This window comes from Microcaecilia unicolor, chromosome 5 (genome assembly GCF_901765095.1).
Source record: "Microcaecilia unicolor chromosome 5, aMicUni1.1, whole genome shotgun sequence".
Taxonomy (NCBI): domain Eukaryota; kingdom Metazoa; phylum Chordata; class Amphibia; order Gymnophiona; family Siphonopidae; genus Microcaecilia; species Microcaecilia unicolor.
The window spans coordinates 158,962,243-158,988,478 of NC_044035.1; the positions used below are offsets into that span (position 1 = coordinate 158,962,243).

Here is a 26,236-nt window from a genome sequence, read left to right on the forward strand (position 1 = left end):
AGTGTATTTTTTGATTTGGTCTGTGACCTCCTCAACCTTCTCTCCACAAATATTATCCCCCTGGCATGGGGCATCCACCAAACTCTGCTGAACAGATTGTTCCAAGTCAAAAACATGCAGCCATGAGAGTCTGCTCATTGCTATACTTTGAGCAGAAATCCTGGATACCACATCAAAAAAGTGTTGTAAGTGCTCCTGGCCAGGAACTTTTGGCACACCTTCTGCTGCTTGACCAGCTGGTGAACTGACTCGGCCTGCTCCAAAGAGCGTCTCAGCCAGGATGGACAACTTGCGCACTGAGTTTCCCAACTGGATGCTCATGAAGAGCTAGTATGATTATATTCGGGAAACGAGCATTGAAGCCTGGTACATCTTCCTCCCAAAAGAATCCAGGGTTCTAGATTCTCTGTCTCAGGGTGCCGAGGCATAGTCCCTGGAACTCCTGGTTCTTTTGAGAGTGGATTTCACCACCATGGAATTGTGAGAAAACTGAGGCTTATCAAAACCAGGTGCACTGTGGATCCGATACTGGGTGTCAGTCTTCTTGGGCACGACAGAGGGGACTCCCAGTTCCTGACGAGGACTTCCCCAAGTATCTCGTGGAAAGAGGCAGTCACAGCCTCTTTAGGAGGAGATGTGCAGTCCAGGACCTCTAGTATCTTGGACCTGAGCTCATCCTCCACTTCCAAAGGAAATGGAATGGCATCAACCATTTCCTTAACAAAAGTGTATGAAAGGCTCTCCGGAGGAGACTTTCTCCTTTCAGGTGGAGGGCAGGATTCAGAGGACATTCCATAGGACTCAGAAGAAAAGTATCTTGGATCCTCCTCTGAATCCCATGAGCGCTCCTCTTCCATGTCAGACAACACCTCCCGATGGAAGTGTCGAGACCGAACCTGCCTTGACTTGGAGGAACCACGTCCTCGAGAGTGGCGTCAAGAAGTCAGCTCCTGCAAAGCTTCCTCCATCGACTTCGAGGGAGTGCAAAGCTTCCTCCATCACATCGAGGGAGTGTTGGCTTGGGTGGCAGTTGACACAGGGGCCGCATGCGGCATCGGAGGCTGAACCGCAGGCGGGGTAGCACTGTATGTAAATGAGAACCTTGACTCAGAGAGGCTGCAAATATTGCAGGATACAAAACCCCTATTGGAATCTTTGTGGATTGAAATTCTACGTGAAAAGGGGAAAAGGACGGTGATAGGAGTGTACTACTGTCCGCCTGGCCAGGACGAGCAGACGGACGCAGCAATGTCAAAAGAAATTAGGGAAGCGAATAAATTGGGCAATGTAATATTAATGGGTGATTTCAATTACCCACATATAGACTGGGTTAATGTAACATCGGTACATGCTAGGGAGGTGAAATTTCTTGATGAAATCAAGGACAGCTTCATGGAACAGCTGGTTCAGGAGCCCACAAGAGAAGGAAAAATACTAGACTTAGTCATTACTGGAGCTCATGATCTAGTGCGGGGGTTAACAGTGCGAGGGCCGCTTGATAACAGTGATCATAATATGATCAGTTTTGATATTGGCATTGAAGTAAGTGAACTTAGGAAATCAAATACACTAGCGTTTAACTTTAGAAATGGTGATTACGACAAAATGAGAAAAACGGTGAAAAAGACTGAAAGGTGCAGCTCGCAGGGTAAAAAACTTGCATCAGGCGTGGATGCTGTTTAAAAACACCATCCTGGAGGTACAGGACAAATATATTCCGCGTATTAGAAAAAGTGGAAAAAAGACCAAATGTCAGCCGGCTTGGCTACACAGTAAGGTAAACGAAGTCATTATAACCAAAAAAACAATCATTCAGAAAGTGGAGAAGAGAACTAACTGAAGGTAACAAGATAAAACATAAGGAATGCCAAGCCAAATGCAAAGCGGAGATAAGGAGGGCAAAAAAGGACTTTGAGAAAAAGTTAGCGTTAGAAGCGAAAATACATAGTAAAAATTTTTTTTAGATACATTAAAAGCAGGAAGCCGGCTAAAGAATCGGTTGGACCGCTGGACGAAAATGGTGTTAAAGGGGCAATCAGGGAAGACCAAGCCGTAGCGGAGAAATTAAATGAATTCTTTGCTTCGGTCTTCACCGAGGAGGATTTGGGAGGGACACCGGTGCCGGAAAGCATATTTGAAGCAGGCGAGTCGAAGAAACTAAACAAATTCTCTGTAAACTTGGAGGATGTAATGGGTCAGTTCTGCAAACTGAAGAGTAGTAAATCACCAGGACCTGATGGTATTCATCCCAGAGTATTAATAGAACTGAAAAATGAACTTGTAGAGCTACTGTTAGTAATATGCAATCTATCCCTAAAATCGAGTGTGGTACCGGAAGACTGGAGGGTAGCCAATGCTACGCCGATTTTTAAAAAAGATTCCAGAGGAGATCCAGAAAATTATAGACCGGTGAGTCTGACGTCGGTACCGGGCAAAATGGTAGAGGCTATTATCAAGAATAAAATTACAGAGCACATACAAAAACATGGGCTGATGAGACAAAGTCAGCACGGATTTAGTGAAGGGAAGTCTTGCCTCACCAATCTACTGCATTTTTTTGAGGGGGTGAACAAACATGTGGACAATGGGGAGCTGGTGGATATTGTGTATCTGGATTTTCAAAAGGCATTTGACAAAGTGCCTCATGAAAGACTCCTGAAGGCACTGGAGAGTCATGGGATCAGAGGTAGGGTATTACTATGGATTAATTGCTGGTTGAAAGATAGGAAGCAAAGAGTAGGGTTGGTCAGTATTCTCAGTGGAGAAGGGTAGTTAGTGGGGTCCCTCAGGGGTCTGTGTTGGGACCGCTGCTTTTTAACATATTTATAAATGACCTAGAGATGGGAGTAACTAGTGAGGTAATTAAATTCACAGATGACACAAAATTATTCAGGGTCGTCAAGTCGCAGGAGGAGTGTGAAAGATTACAGGAGGACCTCGCGAGACTGGGGGATTGGGCGTCCAAGTGGCAATTGAAGTTTAATGTTGACAAGTGCAAAGTGATGCATGTGGGTAAGTCGAACCCGAATTACAGCTATGTCATGCAAGGTTCCGCGTTAGGAGTTACGGACCTAGAAAGGGATATGGGAGTCATCGTGGATAAGACGTTAAAAACTTCTGCTCAGTGTGCTGCTGCGGCGGCTAAGAAAGCGCACAGAATGTTGAGTATTATTAGGAAAGGGATGGAAAACAAACACGAGGATGTTATAATGCTGTTGTATCGCTCCATGGTGCAACCGCACCTCGAGTATTGTGTCCAATTCTGGTCGCTGCATCTCAAAGATATAAAGGAATTAGAAAAGGTGCAGAGAAGGGCAACGAAAATGATAAAGAGAATGGAACGACTTCCCTATGAGGAAAGGCTGAGAAGGTTAGGGCTCTTCAGCTTGGAGAAAAGGCAGCTGAGGGGTGATATGATAGAAGTCTACAAGATAATGAGTGGAGTAGAGCGGACAGATGTGAAGCGTATGCTTACACTTTCAAACAACAACAAAATCAGGGGACACAAGATGAAGCTAGAATATGGTCGATTTAAAACAAATAGGAGAAAGTTTTTCTTTACTCAGCGTGTAGTTAGACTCTGGAACTCGTTGCCGGAGAATGTAGTGACAGCAGCTGGAATTTAAAGGGGGTTTGGACAGATTCCTGAGGGAAAAGTCCATTGAACATTATTAATTTTTTTTTTTTTTTTGGGGGGGGGGGGGGGGGGGGGGGTTGCCAGGTTCTTGAAGCCTGGATTGGCCGCTGTTGGAGACAGGATGCTGGGCTTGATGGACACTTGGTCTTTTCCCAGTATGGCAGTACTTGTGTACTAAAACAGTAGGAAAGAATTATCTTTCTAATATTAACTGGGAGTGAACACCATGTTGAAACTGCCTGATATGGAAATGATGTCAAAGGAGATTTCTTAAATCCTACTTTTACAAATGATGGAAAATAAAGGTGACATGAATCTATAGCACATGATGAAATAGGAGATAACAGAAATGAAAATAAAGAAAATGTCTTCTGGACATACACCATAGATCATTTTATATGCCCAACATGCAAGCTTAAAAATAATTTGGGCTTTAATGGGTAAACAATAGAAATTGATCAATATGGGTGTAACGTGATCCGATCTGGTGGACCAACGTTTGCCCACCTTTGGCTTAGAAGGTAACCTCCTTGGCTCAGGCAGACCTACAGCCTGAACCCACCTTCACAGCAAGAACACTGGAAGGGGGGGATTAAACCAGGGTAGATTAGGAGTTAAAATTTAACTAAAGAAACAAGTCCCATTATGTTTATATACCTGAGCAATGACCCCCCTCTAAGTTCATTACCACTGAAATACTGTTCTGTAGATTTACTTCCTCTTATCAAAGCTGCTCTGAACTCAGTTCAAAGTCCTTCTTACATATCTACAGGATATAACACACCCTGTCTCTCTATGCCTGATAAATATGTTATAAGCAAGAGCTATGGCATCCCCAACGAGCAGCCTCTCAAACCAGATCTTTCATTTGTAAACAGCTATACATTACTTCAGTGCATTCTGAATTTCTTCCTCAGCTATTCCCAGTCTTACCCTCTAAAGGATCAACACATGCTACTTAAAGAATGCCCCCCACCCCCCAAATAAAACCTTCAACCTCACTACTGCCAAGTCAGCTGAATGAAATACTGAGCTAACTACTACTACTATTTAGCATTTCTATAGCGCTACAAGGCATACGCAGCGCTGCACAAACATAGAAGAAAGACAGTCCCTGCTCAAAGAGCTTACAATCTAATAGACAAAAAATAAATAAAGTAAGCAAATCAATCAATTAATGTGAACGGGAAGGAAGAGAGGAGGGTAGGTGGAGGCGAGTGGTTACAAGTGGTTACGAGTCAAAAGCAATGTTAAAGAGGTGGGCTTTCAGTCTAGATTTAAAGGTGGCCAAGGATGGGGCAAGACGTAGGGGCTAAGGAAGTTTATTCCAGGCGTAGGGTGCAGCGAGATAGAAGGCGCGAAGTCTGGAGTTGGCAGTAGTGGAGAAGGGAACAGATAAGAAGGATTTATCCATGGAGCGGAGTGCACGGGAAGGGGTGTAGGGATGGACAAGTGTGGAGAGATACTGGAGAGCAGCAGAGTGAGTACATTTATAGGTTAGTAGAAGAAGTTTGAACAGGATGCGAAAACGGATAGGGAGCCAGTGAAGGGTCTTGAGGAGAGGGGTAGTATGAGTAAAGCGACCCTGGCGGAAGATGAGATGGGCAGCAGAGTTTTGAACCGACTGGAGAGGGGAGAGGTGACTAAGTGGGAGGCCAGCAAGAAGCAGATTGCAGTAGTCTAAACGAGAGGTGACAAGGGTGTGGATGAGGGTTTTGGTAGAGTGCTCGGAAAGAAAGGGGCGGATTTTATGGATGTTGTAAAGAAAGAAACGACAGGTCTTGGCAATCTGCTGGATATGAGCAGAGAAGGAGAGAAGTTAATGGACAATTGAGACAAAGGGTCTGGTTACAAACAAATTGTTCAGCACCTTTTTACACATATATTCTGAATAAATTTGGTTGAGCTCACTGCTTAGTTTTATTTCTCTATTGCAGTTGGATTCTCTTTTGGGGGAGGTGGGGAATCTTTTGTTTCCACTCTCTCTCACTCTCTGAACACTGCTATGATATGCCACTTTTCTATGAAAGAGGCAGCCCACATTTTAGGCTGAGAGCAACAGTAGGTGATGCCTTGTGTTGCTGGGTCAGGGAAACAAATCTGGAGATAAGGAGGATGAAAGAAGGGGTTTGCCTCCTCCACACTGATGCACAGTAGTCTCTTTCTCCCCCACTCTTGAGCTCCCAGTTCCTCATCGAAATTAGAAGACGCAACCACTGCAACTATGCTAAATGCTGCCGAGATCTGACTTGCCAATGCAGTTGAGATTAAAATCTCCCGTAGGCCAAACTTTGTCCATCTCCACACTAAATCACTACCACCATATTTCTTTTTTTTTTTTTTTTTTTTGCTAACACACCGTCAGAACCTTTATCCACTCTTTACCTCCCACTCAGGAAGCTGCAACTTATTCTCCAATTTCTCATGAAATTATTTCTAGCACAGCTATTCAAAATTAAGCTATTTAACAGCATTAGGGGAAGAAATGTTATCACCAAGTAACCCCTCTTCTCGTCAGTACACTAACCGTCCCCTAACCTCTCTGCATCCAATTCAATCTTCCTATATTCTCCTAAAAGTCAGGCCTAGATTTGCCCATAGGCAGCTACTTCTGGCATCACATTAAAAGAGCTGATAAAGTCAGAAGCTGGTGGTCCAATGCCAGTATAAAAATGCCAAAGGCCTGATACAGCTTCCTAAAGTACTGAGCATGATGTAAATAGGAACAACAAACATAGTTTGAAATGTCTATATGCGAATGCCAGGAGCCTAAGAAATAAGATGTGCGAGTTAGAATACACGGCACTAAATGAAAAATTAGATATAATAGGCATCTCTGAGACCTGGTGGAAGGAGGATAACCAGTGGGACACTGTCATACCGGGGTACAAATTATATCGTACTGATAGGGTGGATTGAATTGGTGGAGGGGGTAGCATTATATATTAAGGAGAGCCTTGAATCAAAGTGATTGAAAATTCTGCAGGAAACAAAACACATCTTGGAATCACTATGGATTGAAATTCCATGTGTAAAAGGGAAAAGGATAGTGATAGGAGTGTACTACCATCCCACTGGCCAGGATGAACAGACAGATGCAGAAATGTTAAAGGAAATTAGGGACGCAAACAAACTGGGCAACACAATAATAATGGGCGATTTCAATTACCCCAATATTGACTGGGTAAATGTAACATCAGATGCTATGGAGGTAAAATTCCTTGACGAAATCAAGGACTGCTTTATGGAGCAGCTGGTATAGAAGCCGAAGAGAGAAGGAAAAATTCTAGACCTAGTTCTTAATGGAGCGCATGATCTGGTGCGGGAGGTAATGGTGCTGGGGCCGCTTGATAACAGTGATCATAATATGATCAGATTTGATATTAGCTTTAAAGTATACATAGGAAATCAATACGTTAGCGTTTAACTTTAAAAAACGAGACTATGATAAAATAAGAACAGTGGAAAAAAAAAAACTTAAGAGGAGCAGCTGCGAGGGTTGGAGAAAAGGTGGCTGAGGGGAGACATGATAGTAGAGGTCTATAAAATGAGTGGAGTTGAACGGGTAGACATGAAGTGTCTGTTCACGCTATCCAAAAATACTAGAACTTGGGGGCATGTGATGAAACTACAAAGTAGTAAATTTAAAATGAATCAGAGAAAATATTTCTTCATTCAACGTGTAATTTAAACTCTGGAATTCATTGCCATAGAATGTGGTAAAGGCGGTTAGCTTAGAGTTTAAAAAAGGTTTGGACGGCTTCCTAAAGGAAAAGTCCATAGACTATTACTAAATTGGACTTGGGGAAAATCCACTATTTCTGGGGATAAGCAGTATAAAATGTTTTGTACTTTTTTGGGATCTTGCCAGGTATTTGTGACCTGGATTGGCCACTGTTGGAAACAGGATGCTGGACTTGAGGGACCCTTGGTCTGTCCCAGTATGGCAATACTTATGTACTTATATTCAGAGATATCCTGAAAACCAGACTGGCTAGGTGTGTCCCAAGGACTGAGCCGAGAACCACTGGTTTAGAGTGGTCATTTTGATAGTCACAATCCTTTTGCAGGATCTCAATTGTTTTCATCTTCTGTTAAACTTGAGATAGGACCTCAGTGTTTGTAGTGCATTTTAACGTGAGCATTGATGTATTTTGCATTTTATCTAGTCGGCATTTGATACCACCAAGCTTGCCCCTGAGCTCTGTAAATGCTGCAAAGTAATCCTTCAGAAGATCCATCAAATTTAGGAGCTCTGCCATAATATTCTACAGAGTAATGTCAGTCACAGTGGACTGCCACTTTGGTGGGAGATGGGGGGAGGGTGTTTTGATACAAGGGGTTGGTTAATTTATTTAAAACTAGTAAAAAAGGCCCGTTTCTGACACAAATGAAATGGGCGCTAGCAAGGTTTTCCTCGGAGTGTGTGTGTTTGGGAGAGTGTATGTGAGAGTGAGTGTTTGAGAGTCAGAGTGAAAGTGTGAGTCCAATCCATGCTCCTCTGTCACCTGGCCCCTCCATTCATCCCTATCCAGCAATTCCGCTGTCTCCCTGAGGCCTGCACTGCAATCCATATGCATCCATGGCCATCTGTCCCCTCCATTCATCCCTATCTAGCAATTCCCCTCTCCCTGAGTCCTGCCCTTCCAATCCATGCCCATCCATGCTCCTTTGTCACCTGGCCCCTCCATTTTTCCCTATCCAGCATTTCCCCTCTCTGCCTGAGGCCTGCCCTGCAATCCATATCCATCCATGGCCATCTGTCCCCTCCATTCATCCCTATCCAGCAATTCCCCTCTCCCTGAGTCCTGCCCTTCCAATCCATGCTCCTCTTTCACCTGGCCCCTCCATTCATCCCTATCCAGCAATTCCCCTCTCTGCCTGAGGCCTGCCCTGCAATCCATATGCATCCATGCCCATCTGTGCCCTCCATTCATCCCTATCCAGCAATTCCCCTCTCCCTGAGTCCTGCCCTTCCAATCCATGCCCATCCATGCTCATCTGTCACCTGGCCCCTCCATTTTTCCCTATCCAGCATTTCCCCTCTCTGCCTGAGGCCTGCCCTGCAATCCATATCCATCCATGCCCATCTGTCCCCTCCATTCATCCCTATTCAGCAATTCCCGTCTCCCTGAGTCCTGCCCTTCCAATCCATGCACATCCATGCTCATCTGTCACCTGGCCCCTCCATTTTTCCCTATCCAGCAATTGCCCTGTCTCCCTGAGGCCTGCCCTGCAATCCATATCCATCCATGCCCATCTGTCCCCTCTATTCATCCCTATCCAGCAATTTCCCTCTCTCCCTGAGTCCTGCCCTCCCAATCCATGCCCATCCATGCTCCTCTGTCCCCTGCCCCCTCCATTCATCCCTTTCCAGCAATTTCCCTCTCTCCCTGAGTCCTGCCCTCCCAATCCATGCCCATCCATGCTCCTCTGTCCCCTGCCCCCTCCATTCATCCTTTTCCAGCAAGTCCCCTGTCTCCCTTCCATGACCCCCCCTTGCATCCATGCTCCTCTCTCTCCCATGTCCCACTCCCAGCCTGGGCCGCCCTCTTCTCCCCCCCCCCCCCCTTCGCATCCATGGTGTCGTTTCTCCCCTGCCCTCCCGCTCCCATTGTTTTTCTTTTGTGGCCACCCTCTTCGCTCCCCCCAACATGTTTTTTTTTTCTTGTTTTTAAATGTACCTCCGTGGCGGTTCCGGCAGCGAAGCGTCAGGGAAGGAGGCGGTGCTCCCGACGTCTAGGTTTCCCTTCGCTGTGTTCCGCCTTCTTTTGACGTCATCCTTGACGTCAGAAGAAGGCGGAACACAGCGAAGGGAAGGCTAGACGCTGAGAGCGCCGCCTCCTTCCCTGACGCTTCGCTGCCGAGCGTTGCGATTGGTTGAGTGTCATTGCTCCGCCCTCGACGTCATCACGTTTGACGCGTGGGCGGGGCAGACACAATGCGATCTCACCCCCTTCACTTTTGGCTAACAGAGGCTTCATTCGAACGTTGGAGGTGCGTTTTATATAGAGAGATATTTATATTCCACCTATAATCCTAAACAGATTACAAATGTGCATTCATAATCCATCAGTACTAAAACAGAAAACTAGGGAGAAGTAAAATGAAGATACATACCTGTAGCAGGTATTCTCCAAGGACAGCAGGCTGATTGTTCTCACTGATGGGTGACGTCCACGGCAGCCCCGAGACCGGAATCTTCCTAGCAACAAACTTTGCTAGAGCCTTTGATCGCGCGCGGGCGCCCGTACCGCGCATGCGCGGCCATCAGCTTCCCGCCCGTCGTGCGAGAGCCCCGTCAGTTTGATAAAGCAAAAAAGGAAAGACAACTCCAAAGGGGAGGCAGGCGGGTATGTGAGAACAATCAGCCTGCTGTCCTCGGAGAATACCTGCTACAGGTTAAGTATCTTCATCTTCTCCAAGGACAAGCAGGCTGCTTGTTCTCACTGATGGGGTAACCCTAGCCCCCAGGCTCACTCAAAACAATGAACAATGGTCAATTGGGCCTCGCAACGGTGAGGACATAACAAAGATTGACCTATAAAGAAAACACCTAACTGAGAGTTGAACAGAACAAAAAATGGGCCTAGGGGGGTGGAGCTGGATTCTAAACCCCAAACAGATTTTGCAGCACCGACTGCCCAAACCGACTGTCGCGTCGGGTATCCTGCTGAAGGCAGTAGTGAGATGTGAAAGTGTGGACTGAAGACCACGTCGCAGCCTTGCATGCTTTTCAGCTCACCAACCACCTGCCTGCCTTCAAGCCTGCACAACTACCTAACTGCCTCCCCGCCTGCCGGCTTGCCAGCCCATTCACCTACCTGCCTCCCAGCTCATCCATCACCTGCCTGCCTTCCAGCCCATCAACCTGCTCATTAACCTACCTGCCCACCCATCAACCTACCTACCCACCTGCCAGCCCCTCTACCCACCTCCCCACCTGCCATTCCCCTCAATCACTACATTTGCACCTCAGTCACTACTTATGGCCCCTATACACAATCTCCTCATCGCCCTATCCCTTCCTAATCTTCTCCCCCTCCACTGTCTACCACAAGGACTCACTGCCCATCCATGTCCTCTCCCGTCCTGCTCACTACTGCAACACCCTACCCACCCCCACCCATCCCTTCACCATCTCTCCTATCCCCCTCCTCCCTCCTAGCCCTCAACCTTCATCACTTCCTTCCTGCCATTAACCCATCCCCATTCCTCCTAAGCGCACCCCGTCTTCGTCGCCTTCGTCGCCCTACCTCCCCCTCCCTTCTCCGCACTCTTTTGCTCCTTCTTCTGCTATCTGCCGGTGACATCAATCCCAATCCAGGTCCCCCACACCTGTCCTCGTCTTATCCATGCAAACGTTTCCGGGATGTCTCCAATCTCATCTCTATTCCCCTCCTCCCTCCCCTTCTCGTGTGCCCTGTGGAATACCCATTCTGTATGCAACAAACTTTCCTTCACCCATGATCTCTTCATCTCCCGTTCCCTTCAACTGCTCGCCCTAACTGAAACCTGGCTCTCCCCTGACGACTCTGCCTCAGCCGCGGCCCTATGCCATGGAGGTTCTCTCTTCTCCCATTCTCCCCGCCCAGTTGGCCGCGGTGGCGGCGTCGGGTTACTACTTTCGCCCTCCTGTAGTTTTCAACCTCTCCTCCTACCGCAGTCTCACCGCTTCTCATCCTTTGAAGTTCACTCCATCCATCTATTCTACCTGATGCCACTCAGAGTTGCAGTCATTTACCACCCCCCTGACAAGTCCCTCCCCTCCTTCCTGACCGACTTCGATGCATAGGTCTCTGTTTTTCTTGAGCCCTCTTCCCCATCCCTCATTCTTGGAGATTTTAACATACACACTGATAACCCATCTGACTCATACGCTTCTCAGTTCCTTTCTCTGACATCCTCCTTCAACCTCCAGCTGAGCTCCACCACCCCTACTCACCAATCTGGCCACTGTCTTGATCTCGTACTCTCCTCTACCTGCTCACCCTCCAATTTCTGCGCCTCAGCTCTTCCTCTCTCTGACCATCACCTGATCACCTTCACACTTCATCACCCTCCCCCTCAGTCCCGCCCTACACTAACCACTACTTCCAGGAATCTCCAAGGCTGTCGATCCTCCCACCTTATCCTCTAGTATCTCTGATCTCCTCCCTTCCATCTTGTCCTCCGAGTCTGTTGACAAGGCTCTCTCCACTTACAATGCCTCCCTCTCCTCTGCACTGGACGCCCTTGCACCATCCATCTCCTGTCCCACAAGGCGTACTAATCCCCAGCCCTGGCTGACCCCTTGCACCCGATACCTTCGCTCTTGCGCCCGATCGGCTGAACGCCTCTGGAGGAAATCTCGCACCCACACTGATTTCATTCACTACAAATTCATGCTATCCTCCTTCCAGTCCTCCTTATTCCTCGCCAAACAGGACAACTACACCCAATTGACTAATTCCCTCAGCTCTAACCCTCGTTGTCTCTTTGCCACCCTTAACTCCCTCCTCAAAGTCCCCTCCGCTCCCACCCCCCCCCCTCACTGTCTCCTCAATCACTGGCTGCCTACTTCCGCGACAAGGTGCAGAAGATCAACCTCGAATTCACCACCAAACCATCTCCTCCTCTTCACCCTATAGCCCACTCCCTCAACAAACCAACCCATGCCTCCTTCTCCTCTTTTCCTGATATCACCGAAGAGGAAACCGCCCATCTTCTTTCCTCCTCGAAATGCACCACCTGTTCCTCGAACCCCATCCCCACCAACCAATCTGGTTTTTTGCTCTGGTTTGAGCAAACCAGAGAGAAAGCCTGGAAGATAAGATAAGTGTAAAACTGAGAGATATTAAAAGGGATGAATAAGAAAAAAAGTGAATAAGTAAAAACCATTAATCTCGACTAATGAGGATTCCCGCTGTTACAACAAAGGTACAGCGGAGAGGTGAAGTTTATGAAGCAAATAATTAATAAACCCACCGGAAATCTGAAGTCAAGATTATTATATTCTTTAAAACGACTGTGTTGAAAAATTTAAAGTGCCATAGAGGTATTAATTGATCTTATCGATTCTAAGGAGCACTTGTTTTGAAGTGTAATTTCTCATTTGCATGCAATATGGGGGAAGACAGTCGGCAAGCCGAGCATGCGCAGAGTAGCCCATCGCTAAGCGTAGCTGCTCTGCGCATGCCACAGCTGACTGTCATACATGCAAACAAGCTGCCTGTATGAAAGTAGAGGTAGCCTTTTTTTTTTTTTTTTGGGGGGGGGGGGGGGAGGGAGAAATCATAGCTTCTGGTCCGGCATAGCTTTGGCAACTCCTGGCACCAGATGAGTAGCAAGTAGGTTCTGAGCTAGTAGGTATGTCTGGGGGAGGGTGAAGGGTCCTGCCTGGAGATCGGAGGAGGCAGCAGACCAGAGGTCACTCCAAACCATTAGATGGACCATGCAGGTCTTTTTCTGCCGTCATCTACTATGTTACTATGTATATATATATATATATATATATATATATATATATATATATATTTTTTTTTTTTTTTTTTTTTTTTTAAGGAGCAGACAAAGTGCCTAATTTAAAACCTCCAGGAACCCAATGCAAAAGATCCACTTAAAAAGTCGCTGCCTAACTCCGGGCCATAAAATAAAAGAATGATCCAGGTGGCTGCTGCACAGCTCCAGATACAAGCGGACTGCAACTGCTGTAAAGTTCTTCCAGTACTAGCAGTTCCCTCCGGTACATGGTGCAGATCCAGCATCCCCCCCCCCCCCCCCCAAGCTACAGTTCAAATAGGAAGCAGAGAAAGGTTTGGTCGAGGAGATGGTATGAAATTTCAACTGTGCTGTCAGAGCGGAGAGGGGAGCAGCCAGCCAGTATTTCCAACATGGAATGAGCTCCAACCAGGCATTACAGACCTCGCATTAAAATTTCAGCGCTAAAAGTGGGGGCTGATTCTATGAATCGAGTCATAAAACGGCTGTGCCATCGCCTTGCATGCACATTTGTATAGTAATTAGTTCATTATAATAGCTTTGCATTCTGTTTTCGTTAGCTGCTACTGTGACAGAAAAATAGCTTGGAGAACTCTTTTGTGCACGTCTCATTTTACTACTTGCTCGCTAAACCAGTTATATTTTGCTTGTAGAACTCAAGAAAAGCCAGCCCAGAAAAAGGAAATTACCTACTCTTACATCTACCCAACTGCAAAAACACTATCTCCAAAACTATCTACACAGCAGAACTTAGCTACCTGGGTTCCAAATGGTTGAACTCGATACCAAAAACCATAAGAAGCATCACAAATCTCCACCAATTCAGAAAAGAAATGAAAACCTACCTCTTCAAAAAATTCTACAGCTAATCACAAAGACAGTGTCACCTTCCTTTCAAATCTCTCTCTTCAAAAACTACATGAATAAATATCACCAAAACTCTACAACTTAACACAAAAGCTACCACTACCATTTCCACTTCAAATATATTTATTCAAAAACTCTAGGAATAACCACAAGAACTATAGATGCCCTCTCAACCCTGCACAACACTACTGTAACTCCACCAAATTGTAAATTGTAAGCCACTTTGAACCGCAACTTGTTTTTGGATAATAGTGGGATACAAGAATGCATAAATAAATAAATAAATAAATAAATAAAACCCACATTGTTGGCTCATTAGGTTTAGTGCATCTGGGCCTCAGTCTTCCTCATGTTTAGTTTCAGATGGCAGCAAGACATCTAGGCAGCAATGCCAAACAGGAAGGCTGATACTTGGGCCTGGATTCCTGTTGAAATTTCTGGTGTGGAGATGTAATCATCAGCATAAAGATGATACTGGAAACCATCAGAGCACCAAGGGAAGAAGTATAGATGGAGGGAAGAAGGAGGTCCCAAGACAGAGCCCTGAGGTACACCAACTGATAGTGGGATAGACGTGGACAAGGATCCACCAGACAGTATACACTAAAAGCATGATGGGAGAAATAAGAAGAAAACCAGGAAAGAACAGAGCCCTGAAATCCAAGCGCATAGGCGGTGATCAACAGTGTCAAAAGCAGAAGATAGATCAGAAGGATGAGAATAGAAGAGAGATAGGGTAAATATATGGGGGTGGGGGCAGGTGGCGAGTGCAAGGGAGGAGACACACAGTTATGCACAGCCTCCTGACACATGCTGCAAACACAAAAACTCTCCACCCTCACACATCCACATATAAACAGCTGAATTATCACCACAGAAATAAACATGCACATCATACCACAGATTCAGATACATATGCATCTCACAAATGCACCAGTCAGTACCCACACTACACCCACCTAGATGTTCACTTTCACATCCTGTTACCCTAACAAGCCATACTTTACCATAATTATTTCAAACGAGTCTCCATAAACTAAGGCAACAATTCAATAAACTGGTGCCTCATTTTAGGTGCCCACAAAAGGGCACACTTTGCACCAATTCTATAACGGCTCAAGGGCACACCTAAGATGTTATAGAATATTAGAACAAAGCTGCACTGGTGCGTACATGTCAGACACGCCTACTTAATAGGTCAATGGCTGATAGTATTCTGTAAGTTGCATGCATTGCTTGGCAACTCACCCATGCTCTGCCCGTGTGTACGCCCCTTGACAGTTGCATGCTAAGCAAATTAAGCACACTGTTTATAGAATAGCACCTAGCAGTTACACGCATTAACTGCCAATTATTGGCTCCAACCATGCGCAAAGTGCTACTATTCTATAAACTAGGTGCACTATTGATGCCTAGATTTAGGTGCTAGCTTACAGATTGCCTTTTAAGTGTGCACTTTTCAACTTTTTAAAAACATTGTAAGCTATGATATATATTGATGCTATGTCCTAGTCTAACATGTTGTACCTTTAGTGTTTAGTTGATAAAATTTGTGAAAACTGAAAAGCTACTATGAATGCAATCTGCAGTAATAGATTAGTTAGGAATTAGATGGCAAAATTAAAAATGTCCCAAATCATTTTAAGTACATACATTATTTTTTTATGACATGCATTGCTTAAGAAAGAAAAGGATTAAAAGAATTAGGATGCTCATAGCACAAGCTGGCATGCAAAAATGCCACACATTTCTTTGGCAACATCTGTTTAACCTATTCAGCTACACCTCTTACTATTTCTGTGGAGAATCTTTCCCCAAATCAAAATCTTTAGAAAATGTTAACAAATTTCCACCAAATTTGCATCTTTTAAGAGCAAGCTCTATTTTACAATGCTGCTAGGAAACCATAGGTTTGTAAACGACACTCACAGTTTCTCTAGATTGCTCATTGCTAGCGGGGACAAGGTCAAGGCTCATCACTTGACTTGAAATTTGGAAGAAAGGATTCACTCATGTATGGTCAGTGATAAAACTCACTGAACAAAGTACTACTATGTGTACCACTAGAATGCCCCTACATAGCCATGTATCAGCAACTTAACAAGAAACAGGGTTAGTATGGAAAGAACAGCAATGCTAAGTATAGGCTTCAAGCTGTCAACTTGCCTGTTCCTTGGCTTGATTCCTTGGTCTTATCCCTAGGCATCCTGTGCTGTCCTAATATAAAAATACAACAATTTATACTTCTTTTGAATAAAAAGTAGGCTTTAATAAATTTTTTATAACAGCCAAGACCATTTTAAAAAAATAATCTTGCGCTTGTGTTTTAGTTTATGCTAAATTAGTGTATGTTGTCGAAAAATGTCTCCAAGCGTATCTTGTCTGCCCATTTCCCTTCAATACAGCAGATACTGGTTTACTTCTGCTCCCTAACCCAATCTCTCCCCTCCTATTGCCTCCATCGAAGGCACCAGCTAGGAGAAATGCCAATTACTTAGTTAAAATATTTAAGTGCTGGGACACTGTTATTAGTCTTCAATGCATACGTTTAGCATTCGTTTAACACAAAGTTGCAGAATACATTTTTAAGTCACCAATTTCTAAAACCATCACCATTTATCTAGTTTCAGAAAACAGAACTGTAGTAGATCTCTTCCTGTGTAAGATTCACAGGTTCACGAAACCCACATTTTCTCCAGCTCCACAAAAACAGAACTTGTACAAGGAGGACTTACTGGGCAGGAACAGTTTTCCTAGAAGGAGGAGGTTGTGGGTCATGCACAGCCTTGGTGTAACCTTTTGGCCCCCACCTCTTTCCATCCTCTGGGGCATAGAAAAAGGTATTGATATATATACACAATAAGGAGTGGAGTAGCGTAATGCTTAGAGTAGCAGACTAAGAAATGGAGTGGTGCTGGGCAGGGCAGGTCAGTTGCTGGGCACTCCGTTGCCTTGGTTCCAGTGCTGGGTAGGTTCTGGCTTCTGGCCAGTCCAGTTCATACCCCCTGTGTCAGGCAGCAGTGACAGTGGCTCCTCACGCTACGCAAGAGAAAGTGATGGCAAACCACTCATGTATCATGGGAAAAAAAACCACACACACATTGGGGGGGGGGGGGGGGGCAGAAAGGTCCCTTCATGTGTGGTTGCCAGGAGTCTGTTCAACTCAAGGGTAAATCTTGATATAGATACTTAGTTCTGAGGTCATTTTTATGTAGTTTCTTTTTTTTCTCGTGATTTCTCTGAAACAAGAGCAGTTGGTTATAATAATTTTCAGCAATGTTGCTTCAGTTCAAGGGCAATTATGGATAAAATAGGTAAAGGGGAAAATGTGTTATCTTGACTAGTTTCCATAATTATATCTTGTGGCAGGATGTGTTATTCCTTAGATGCTGCTATCTGCCTGGAGAAGGGGGGCAGGGGCAAGGCAGAAGACTGAAGCTGTGTTATATTTGTCAAGGATCCACAGTTTGTTTTTTTGTTTCCATGAAAGCAAATCTCTGAACAAGAAAGAAATGAATGTGCAAATTATTTTTCTGGAAGTTGAGTATTTTGTTTTAAGAATGTCTGACTTCTGCAGTTGTGTTACCAGGGTCTACTTGAAATGGAGCAAACACATTAATTTAATTCTCCACTTCAAGAGGGATTATGGGAAACAACTTTTTTCTTTAATTAAAAAACTGTTTGTAGCCTGCTAATTATAGTTTGAGGGTAACAAGGTAAGAAAACAGTACTACAATAGCAAACAGAACAATTGAAATCATACAAATAACACTACAGTATAATACATAAAGAAAAAGACAAAACCAAAAGAAATCAACATGCTGTTTTACGTCGTTTCAGAATAAACAATTATATTGATGGCTATGAAGAGAAAGAAGTGACTAGGACCCTTTTAATTCCCTCCTGTAGCACAGTTGAACAATAAAACATTATATAACAAGTTATTCCCTAGAACAAGAATAAATATATTTGGAATTAATACATTTCAGAATATAGCTTCAGGACAAGAAGCATTATGGCTTTAAAAATATTGCACATGATGAAAAATTACACCATTCACTTCTGAAAACAGCCATTTTGACTGCATTTTAACTATAAGCTTGCTGTCTTATTGTTTTCATTTTGCATGGGAGGGAGGGGTATGCAGTTATTTCATTGCTTGCATCTGAAATATCCCATCCCTTTTATCTTTTAAATTAAAAAAAAATATATAGGGATGTTATTAAAATAACAAATGCCAACTTCCAGGAAAAAATCATCTAAGATATAAGCAAAAATATATTAAAAAAAAAAACAGCTAAAAAGGAGAAATGATGTCTTACTTGATAATTTTCTTTTCTTTAGTCAGCATCACTGTTCTGAACCAGCAAGCGCTATCCCTTCCCACCAGCAGATGAAGGTAGAGAAAACTGAATTGCATGAGTAACATCACCAATTATAATCTGTGGTGCTCTCTGGAGCAATCCAGTATGATTCGGCCCAAGCACTAGAAGGTCCCTTTTTGTGCACACACCCAGTCCCATCAACCACTGCAGCTGCAATGATAAGCAAGCAAAACCCCAGAATGGCACTATCCTGCACATACCAGGGAATAGCCATGTCACAGGAACCCCGTATGGCTGCCAATTAGAATCAGATCTTTTTCTTCTTCAATTACTTCTAATAGGAAAGATAGGGCATATAAAGAACCCCAAGCAGAGGTCTTCCAAAGTTGGGATTTCAGAACAGTGACCCCGACTAAAGAAAAGAAAATTATCAGGTAAGATGTAATTTCTCCTTTCTTAACATCAACTTACATTGTTCTGAACCAATGGGATGTACCGAAGCAGACCTAATGAGCAGGGGAATACAAGGCCCCCTGAATGACCTCTCTGCCAAAGTCCAAACAGACCCTGGCCAGAACTTCCAACTGGTAGTGCTTTGCAAGGAATGGAGCGAAGACCATGTCACCGCCCTACAAATCTCCTCAGGCAAAACAGTCCGAGCCTTCACCCAGGACACCCCCTGAGCCCTGGTCAAGTGGTCCTTCAGTCCAATAGCAGTATGCTTTTAGTGAATGTATTTCTTTCTTATATCTTCTCTATTTTATCTTTTTGTAGTTCCTTTCATGTCTTATAATTGTATTTTATTGTAAACTGCTCAGATAGTGCACTTTGGGGCTGTATATCAAGATTTAATAAAACTTGAAACTTAATCCACCTAGCAATAGACGCCTTGGTGCCACCTGACCCTTCTGCGGGCCATGAAAGAGCATAAAGAGATGATCAGAGATTAAACTCCTTCTCCTTCAGGTACCAGAGAAGCACCCTCCAGAAATCCAGTTTATGAAGCCTCCAGTCCATAGCAGACCCCCCCCCCCCCCCCCCCCACTATGAAGGAAGACAAACACACCTCCCAATTCACATGGAACAGAGGCACCACCTTTGGCAGAAATGATGGAACCTTACACAAAAGACACCAAATCCTCTACAAAGGACAGATATGGTTCCCAGCATGATAGGGCCTGAATTTCCGAGACCCACTGAGCAGAGGTGATCGCTATGAGAAACACCTAGGGGATACTCAATGAAGGTAAATGGAAATAAATACTTTAAAAACAAATAGGAGGGAATATTTTTCACTCTGGAACTCATTGGCAGAGGATGTTAACAGTTGTTAGTGTACCTGGTTTTAAAAAAGGTTTGGACAAGTTCCTGGAGGAAAAGTCCATAGTCTGCTATTGAAATAGACATGGGGAAGCAACTGTTTGTTCTGGGACTGGTAGCATGGAATGTTGCTACTATCTGGGTTTCTGCCAGGTACTTGTGACCTGGATTAGCCACTGTTGGGAAGCAGGGTACTGGGCTACATGGACCCATTTGTCTGACCCAGTATGGTTATTCTTGTACTATGTCCTTGATGGAAGCTGAGCCATGGGCTCGAACGGAGCCCCTGACAACACCCAGAGAACCAAAACTGAGGTCCCACAAAGGAAAGAAAGGACAAAGTGGAGGGTGCAAGTGCATCACTCCCTTCAACAATCAAGCCACCCGAACCAAAGAAGTGCCCTTTACCGTCCCACGAAAGCTAGAAAGTGCCGCTACCTGGACCCTCAGGGAATCTACGGGTGTCCCTGCTCCAGGTCCTGCTGCAGGAACCCCAAAATGTCAGGGCCCTTTCCCTGCAGCAGGATTCAAAAACCTGCCAGACCCTGACATAAGCCAGGGATGTGGAGGTCTGCTTGGACCACAGCAGAACAGAAATCCCTGTGGGGGGAAAACTCATAAGTACATAAGTAATGCTATACTGGGAAAAGACCAAAGGTCCATCGAGCCCAGCATCCTGTCCCCGACAGCGGCCAATCCAGGTCAAGGGCACCTGGCAAGCTACTTACACATACAAACATTTTATACAAGTTATTCCCGAAATTGTGGATTTTTCCCAAGTCCATTTAGTAGCGGTCTTTGGACTTGTCCTTTAGGAAACCATCCAACCCCTTTTTAAACTCTGCCAAGCTAACCGCCTTTATTACGTTCTCCAGCAACGAATTCCAGAGTTTAATTACGCGCTTCTCTAAATCCTGCCTTTCAATGGTTACACCGTAGGCCAAAAGAGTTCTGGATCATCCATGTCTACCAGTTTCTGCTGAAGGAGTCCCCACCCCCTGAGCAGAGGAAGAGGTCACCTACCAGCAGGCACCAGAGATCAGCATACCAAGATCTGGAATAACAGGGCCCGCTGTAAAGAGAAACACCATCCCCCAACATGTGTCAAAGCAATTCCCAGGTACTCCAGAACCCGAGACAGAAACAGATGGCTCTTGGGATGATTCACAACCCAACCCAGGGACTCCAGGAGGGGGAAATGACCTGATCAGTGGAATGATCAGTTCTTCCCAAAATCAGCCAGTCATACAGGTATGGGTGAACCCAATCCCCCTGGCATCGAAGACACATCGCCGCCACCACTACCACCACCTTGGAAAACATTAGTGGCGCCATAGCCAGGCCAAAGGACAAGGCCCAAATCTGAAAATGCTTGCCCAGCACACAAGTGCAGATATCTCCTGTGATGATCCACAATAGAGACATGGGAGATAAGCCTCTGTGAGGTCCAGAGCAGTCAGGAACTTCTCTGGCTGCACCAAGGCTATCAACGTCTCCATCCGAAAAGGTTGAACCCTGAGACAGGCATTGACTCCTTTGAGGTCTAAAATGGCATAAAGGAACCACGAGGACCACGAAATATATGGAGTACTGTCCCAGGCTACACTCTGCCGGAAGCACAGGCTCCACCGCCCCATTAATGCACAGGTGCTGAAGGGTGGAAGTGACAGCTTGTTGCTTTAGAGTGAGGCCATGAAGGCCCACTCATCCAAGAAAAGAGCCAGCCTGACTCCCACTGGAACCAATGCGGGGCACAGCACACCCTCATTCCGCTGGAGGTGGCAGCTGAGCCAGCTCTTTTGGAGCCTCAAAAGGAACCTTGCTTGAAGGACCTGCTCAGGACGTCCCCCCTGAGACATAGAGCGGCAGGTGGGCAAAAATCACCCTAACCCTCTAAGTGTGCCCCCTCAAAGAAGAGGAACACTGAGAGCCTTTCTGATGCAGCTCAGGGAGCCAGACAGGCCATGCCTCCACCATATCCTTAACCAGCTTCTCCAGGTCCTCTCCAAAGAGCAACCGCCCCCCTAAAGGGCAGCTGAGTCAACAGCTTTTTGGAAGCCTCATCCGCCACTCAGTGGTGAAGCCACAACCACCAGCATCCAACCACAGAAGTGGCCACCGAGTGGGAAGCTAACTGGACCAGATCATACTGAACCTCTGTCAAAAAGGCTGTCCCCGACTCCAGGCAAGTCACCTCCAGGGACTCTGGGAGCTGCTGCAACCACCACTGCAAGGCTCTTGCCACATAAACTAAATATTGGATGTCCACACAGAAAACACCAAGTGGAGCTGGTGCGCCAACTTCATGTCATGGAGCTCCTTAACAGCAAAGCTCCCATAGACTAGTACAGCAGTCACCTTAGTGACCGCTGTGACAGAGCATCCACCTTAGGAAAGGACCAATACCATTCAACCTCCTTCAGAACAAAAGGCACAAAGATAATCCAGAGCCCCGGCACCTCTAGGCGGATTATCACGATTTTCCCACTCCGCCATCATCATGCAAATAAGAGCCTTGTGAAGAGGAAAATGCTTAAGGAGCCCAGTGAGCTCCTCCAGCAGTGAATCCCCCTCAATGGGGTCTGCAGCCAGTCCGAAGCATAGCAAGGATCTTAGTAACCTTGTCAATAAGACAAGACACCTCCTCTCCGGGCCTTTTCTGAAGTCATAAACAGCCCATTACACTGTGTACACACAGATCCAGCAGCAGTACTGCGCAGCACTTCCCAGTGGGCATTCTCGGTCACGTGTTGGGCAGGGACAGGCCTGACATGCTGCCCGAACCTGCCTTGGCCTGGGGATCTGGCTCCTGTGCTGTCCCGGGCTCTGTAAGGATACAAATTAAAGGAAATCCCCTTAATTACAGGGAAATCCCTCAACCTCAAGGTAGGGGATTTCCCTGTGCAGGGCTGCTTTTTTTTTTCTTCTTCTTAAAGTGACAGGAGCAGTAGAGCACCGTATTCCTTAAAACCAGTGTGTGTGAGTGGGGGGGGGGGGGGGGGGGGGGGGGACTGCCCAGGGCAATCTTGAAGGTAGGCACTTAGGAGCTGCAGAGAGAGCACGTGGGGGACACTCCCAAGCAGAGTGAATAGGCAAGAGAAGTGTGGGGGGGAATGGGGATCACCACCCCTCAGGTGAGATCCCTCAGGACCAAGCCCAAGCCTCGTCCAGTGGCACTAAAGGAGTGCGACTGGGGGGCTGCGGAGCCAAGCTCCTGAACTCAATCAGGTACGGTCTTGAGACTGTGACCTGGGAGCAGCCATAAGGTTCAACCATGCTATGCAGCCATGGCCAGCAGACCGGGGAGCTAGGTCATAGACAGAGCATCACAGCACAGCCCACCACCTGCTGGAAGTATTACTACTAGTCATTTTTATAGCGCTACTAGATGTACACAGTGCTGTACACGTTATATGCAGGTACTTTCTCTGTCCTTAGCAGACTCACAAGCTAAGTTTGGGTACTTGGGGCAATGGAATGTGACTTGCCCAGAGTCACAAGGAGCTGCAGTGGGAATTGAACCCTGTTCCCCAGGATCTCAGTCCACTGCACTAACCATTAGGCGGGCACTGGTGAAATTCAGTTTTCTCTACCTCCATCTGCTGGTGGGAAGGGTAACACCCACTAGTTCAGAACAGTGTAAGCTGATGCTACGAAAAATCTCTCACCGTCTCTCATTCTGATTTTATTGTTTTCAAGTTTAGCTTCTTATCACTTGTCAGTTTTGTATCTGCTTGTGGTGTCTCTACCATTTTCCTTCCAATGTGTTTCTTCTAACTTTGTCCCTTAATGCCCCAAGCCCAGTGACATCTCTTCCCTTGGCTTGTATTTTTATGTTATCCCCTTCTCTTTTCTGCTCTACAACTCTCTCCCCGTCTCTTTTCCCTGTCATTTGCTTTTAGTTTTTGTTTAATTTTGACATTTAATTCCTCAGTGCTCCTAATACCCTTCATTCTCACATCCTCAAATACTGATGTGATCATATCACTGCCCCTCCTATCTCTTACACTCTTCCATCTTCTCTCTTTATAGTAGCCACTGCTCAGAACCCTAATACTCCATGTCGGAGCCAAGCAATGGCCTTTGCACCAGTCTTGAAACAGGACTGAAGTTCCAGTTACTTCTAGTTTTGAAACTAGAGTCAGAAGAAACCATAGGATTTTTGCCAACTTGGGCAAAGTGGTGTAATGTTTTATGTGGAGCCACAGAGAAGACAGACTTTTCCTGGCTGTATTTCTATCTTGAGTAGACAGAAAACTATATGGAGCAATGTCTCTTAAATGCATCTATATTATGCTGTGTATGTCTAGATGGCACTACAGAAATAGTAGCAGTTCAATATTTACTAGACTTACCCCTCTGGGAAAGGTAGCAAAAGATTTAAATAAAAGGCAAATGCCTACATTGTATGATTCTAGTCTTAAAATACATCTTGGGTTTGCCAAGAAGCTGTATAATGATAGCTATGCATCTAAAAAGTACCATCAATTTGAGCAAGAGTAACTTGCTTCAGAAATCTATGCTTATTTAGTGAGACAAATAGCCTGCAATGTTTTGTAGTTCTTCAGCTATCAACCTCTACTGTTCTGAGACACTTCATTTTCCCACAGAACACTTTGATCTTGAATGTCCCCTTGGAATTAGAAAGTGACAGGGACACGCGGCAATCCACGGTAAAATGTTTTGTTTACCAAGGTTTACCACGAGTGCGGGAGCAAAACTTTACTGCCCTACGGGAGCGGTAAAAAGTCTTGCTCCTGAGGTAAAAAATAAAAACCACAATTACTGTGGGTCTGGCATCTCCTTCCTTTGTTCTTCCCTCCCTTACCTTCCTCCCCATCATGACACAAAGATTCCCTATAGGTCTGTTCCGGGGCTGTCCCTCCTTGGATGACTCCTGCCTTCTGATGCAACTTCCTGTTTCACGAAATAGCGAAGATACTTACCTGTAGCAGGTATCCTCCGAGGACAGCAGGCTGATTGTTCTCACATGTGGGTTGACGTCCACGTCGGCCCAGGAATCGGCATTTTGCCAGCAAAATAAACAAAAGTTTTGCCAGAGTCTTCTAGCGCGCGAGCTGCGCGCATGCGCGGATTACTTCCCACCCGTAGCGTGAACGTGCTATTTCAGTTTAATCAAAAAGCATAGCAGCCTATCAAAGGTTGGTATTGGCTGATCTAGCCAAGATTGAAAATCAGCAGACCAGAGGTGGAAGTAACATTTCCAATATTCAACGACAGGGTATCCAGCAATTGGCTGATAATGATCGTATCATCATTCAAAGGGCCGACAAAGGCGGGTCCACAGTGATTATGGATAGGGACAAGTACATGCAGGAAGCCTTTAGTCAATTGCAGCAAGTTCAATATTATAAACAGATCAAGTATGATCCTACTAATTGGCTACAGGGCGAGATTGAGAAATGTGTGGGACAGGCTGTACTTGACGGCACTCTGACTAGAGCAGAACAAAGATTTTTGTGTCATCCATGTCCCAAGGTTCCCTGCATATACTTTGTCCATAAAATCCATAAATCTATGGTGGACCCGCCTGGTGGACCCATTGTGTCTACCCGTGATTCTGTATTGGAACCATTATCGAAATATATGGATATGTTGCTTAATCCGTTGGTAAAACAGACGGAGTCATATGTCAGGGATTCCATGCATTTTATACAGCTATTGGAGGAAATGGGGCCTCAGAAGGATGATGACTTTTACATGGTGGGCCTTGATGTAACCGCTCTCTATACTATTATCCCTCAGAATGAGGCCATACAATTGGCCAATGACCACTTTTTTAATATGCACATATCTGAGTCTAAAATGAAAGTGTTGGAACAGCTTATGACTTTTGTCATATGCCATAATTATTTTGAGTTTGATAATAAGTTTTACATACAGGTCCAAGGGATAGCAATGGGGGCGACGGTAGCGCCCTCATTAGCTTGCCTCTATATGACCCAGTTTGAGAGGAAATACGTGTTCAATTCATTGTGGTTTAGCAAAGTGGTCATGTGGAAGAGATTCATTGACGAGGTTATTTTATTCTGGCGGGGCCCTTTGAGCAAATTGCGGACCTTCACTGAATACCTGAATATGGTGGCTCCACAAATTCAATTCACCTCTAGGATCAATGGTGCTGAGCTTGAGTTTCTGGATATTAAAATCATTAGAACTAATGATGGGAGGTTTGAGACCACTATCTTTCGCAAACCTACTGACCGCAACACCCTATTGCACTTTCAGAGTTTTTTTTTTTTTTGTTACATTTGTACCCCGCGCTTTCCCACTCATGGCAGGCTCAATGCAGGGGGCAATGGAGGGTTAAGTGACTTGCCCAGAGTCACAAGGAGCTGCCTGTGCCGGGAATCGAACTCAGTTCCTCAGTTCCCAAGGACCAAAGTCCACCACCCTAACCACTAGGCCACTCCTCCGCTCTTAATGCTCTTAAGCGGGGTGTTCCGGTCGGCCAGTTGTTGCGTTTATGTCGTTTGTGTTCATCTACGACGGAATTTAAGAAACAAGCTAGCAGCAGCATGATTGATAGGTTTATGGCCTGCGAGTATCCTGTGGGGATCCTCAAGACAGCTTATAAAAGAGCCCT

The 26,236-nt window shown here is 45.4% G+C and overlaps 1 protein-coding gene across 2 annotated transcripts in view; it reads right to left on the reverse strand.

Moving 5' to 3' along the window:
• The window catches only part of PPA1 (inorganic pyrophosphatase 1), a 167,889-nt gene that overhangs the window by 71,523 nt on the left and 70,130 nt on the right, over positions 1-26,236 (reverse strand). The window contains exon 3 of one of the 2 annotated variants that reach the window (XM_030203501.1): positions 16,151-16,201. The exons of the other annotated variant lie outside the window; for it this stretch is intronic. Within the exon in view, the coding sequence (XP_030059361.1) occupies positions 16,151-16,201 (51 nt within the window). The remainder of the gene's footprint in view (positions 1-16,150; positions 16,202-26,236) is intronic. 2 annotated transcript variants of the gene reach the window in all.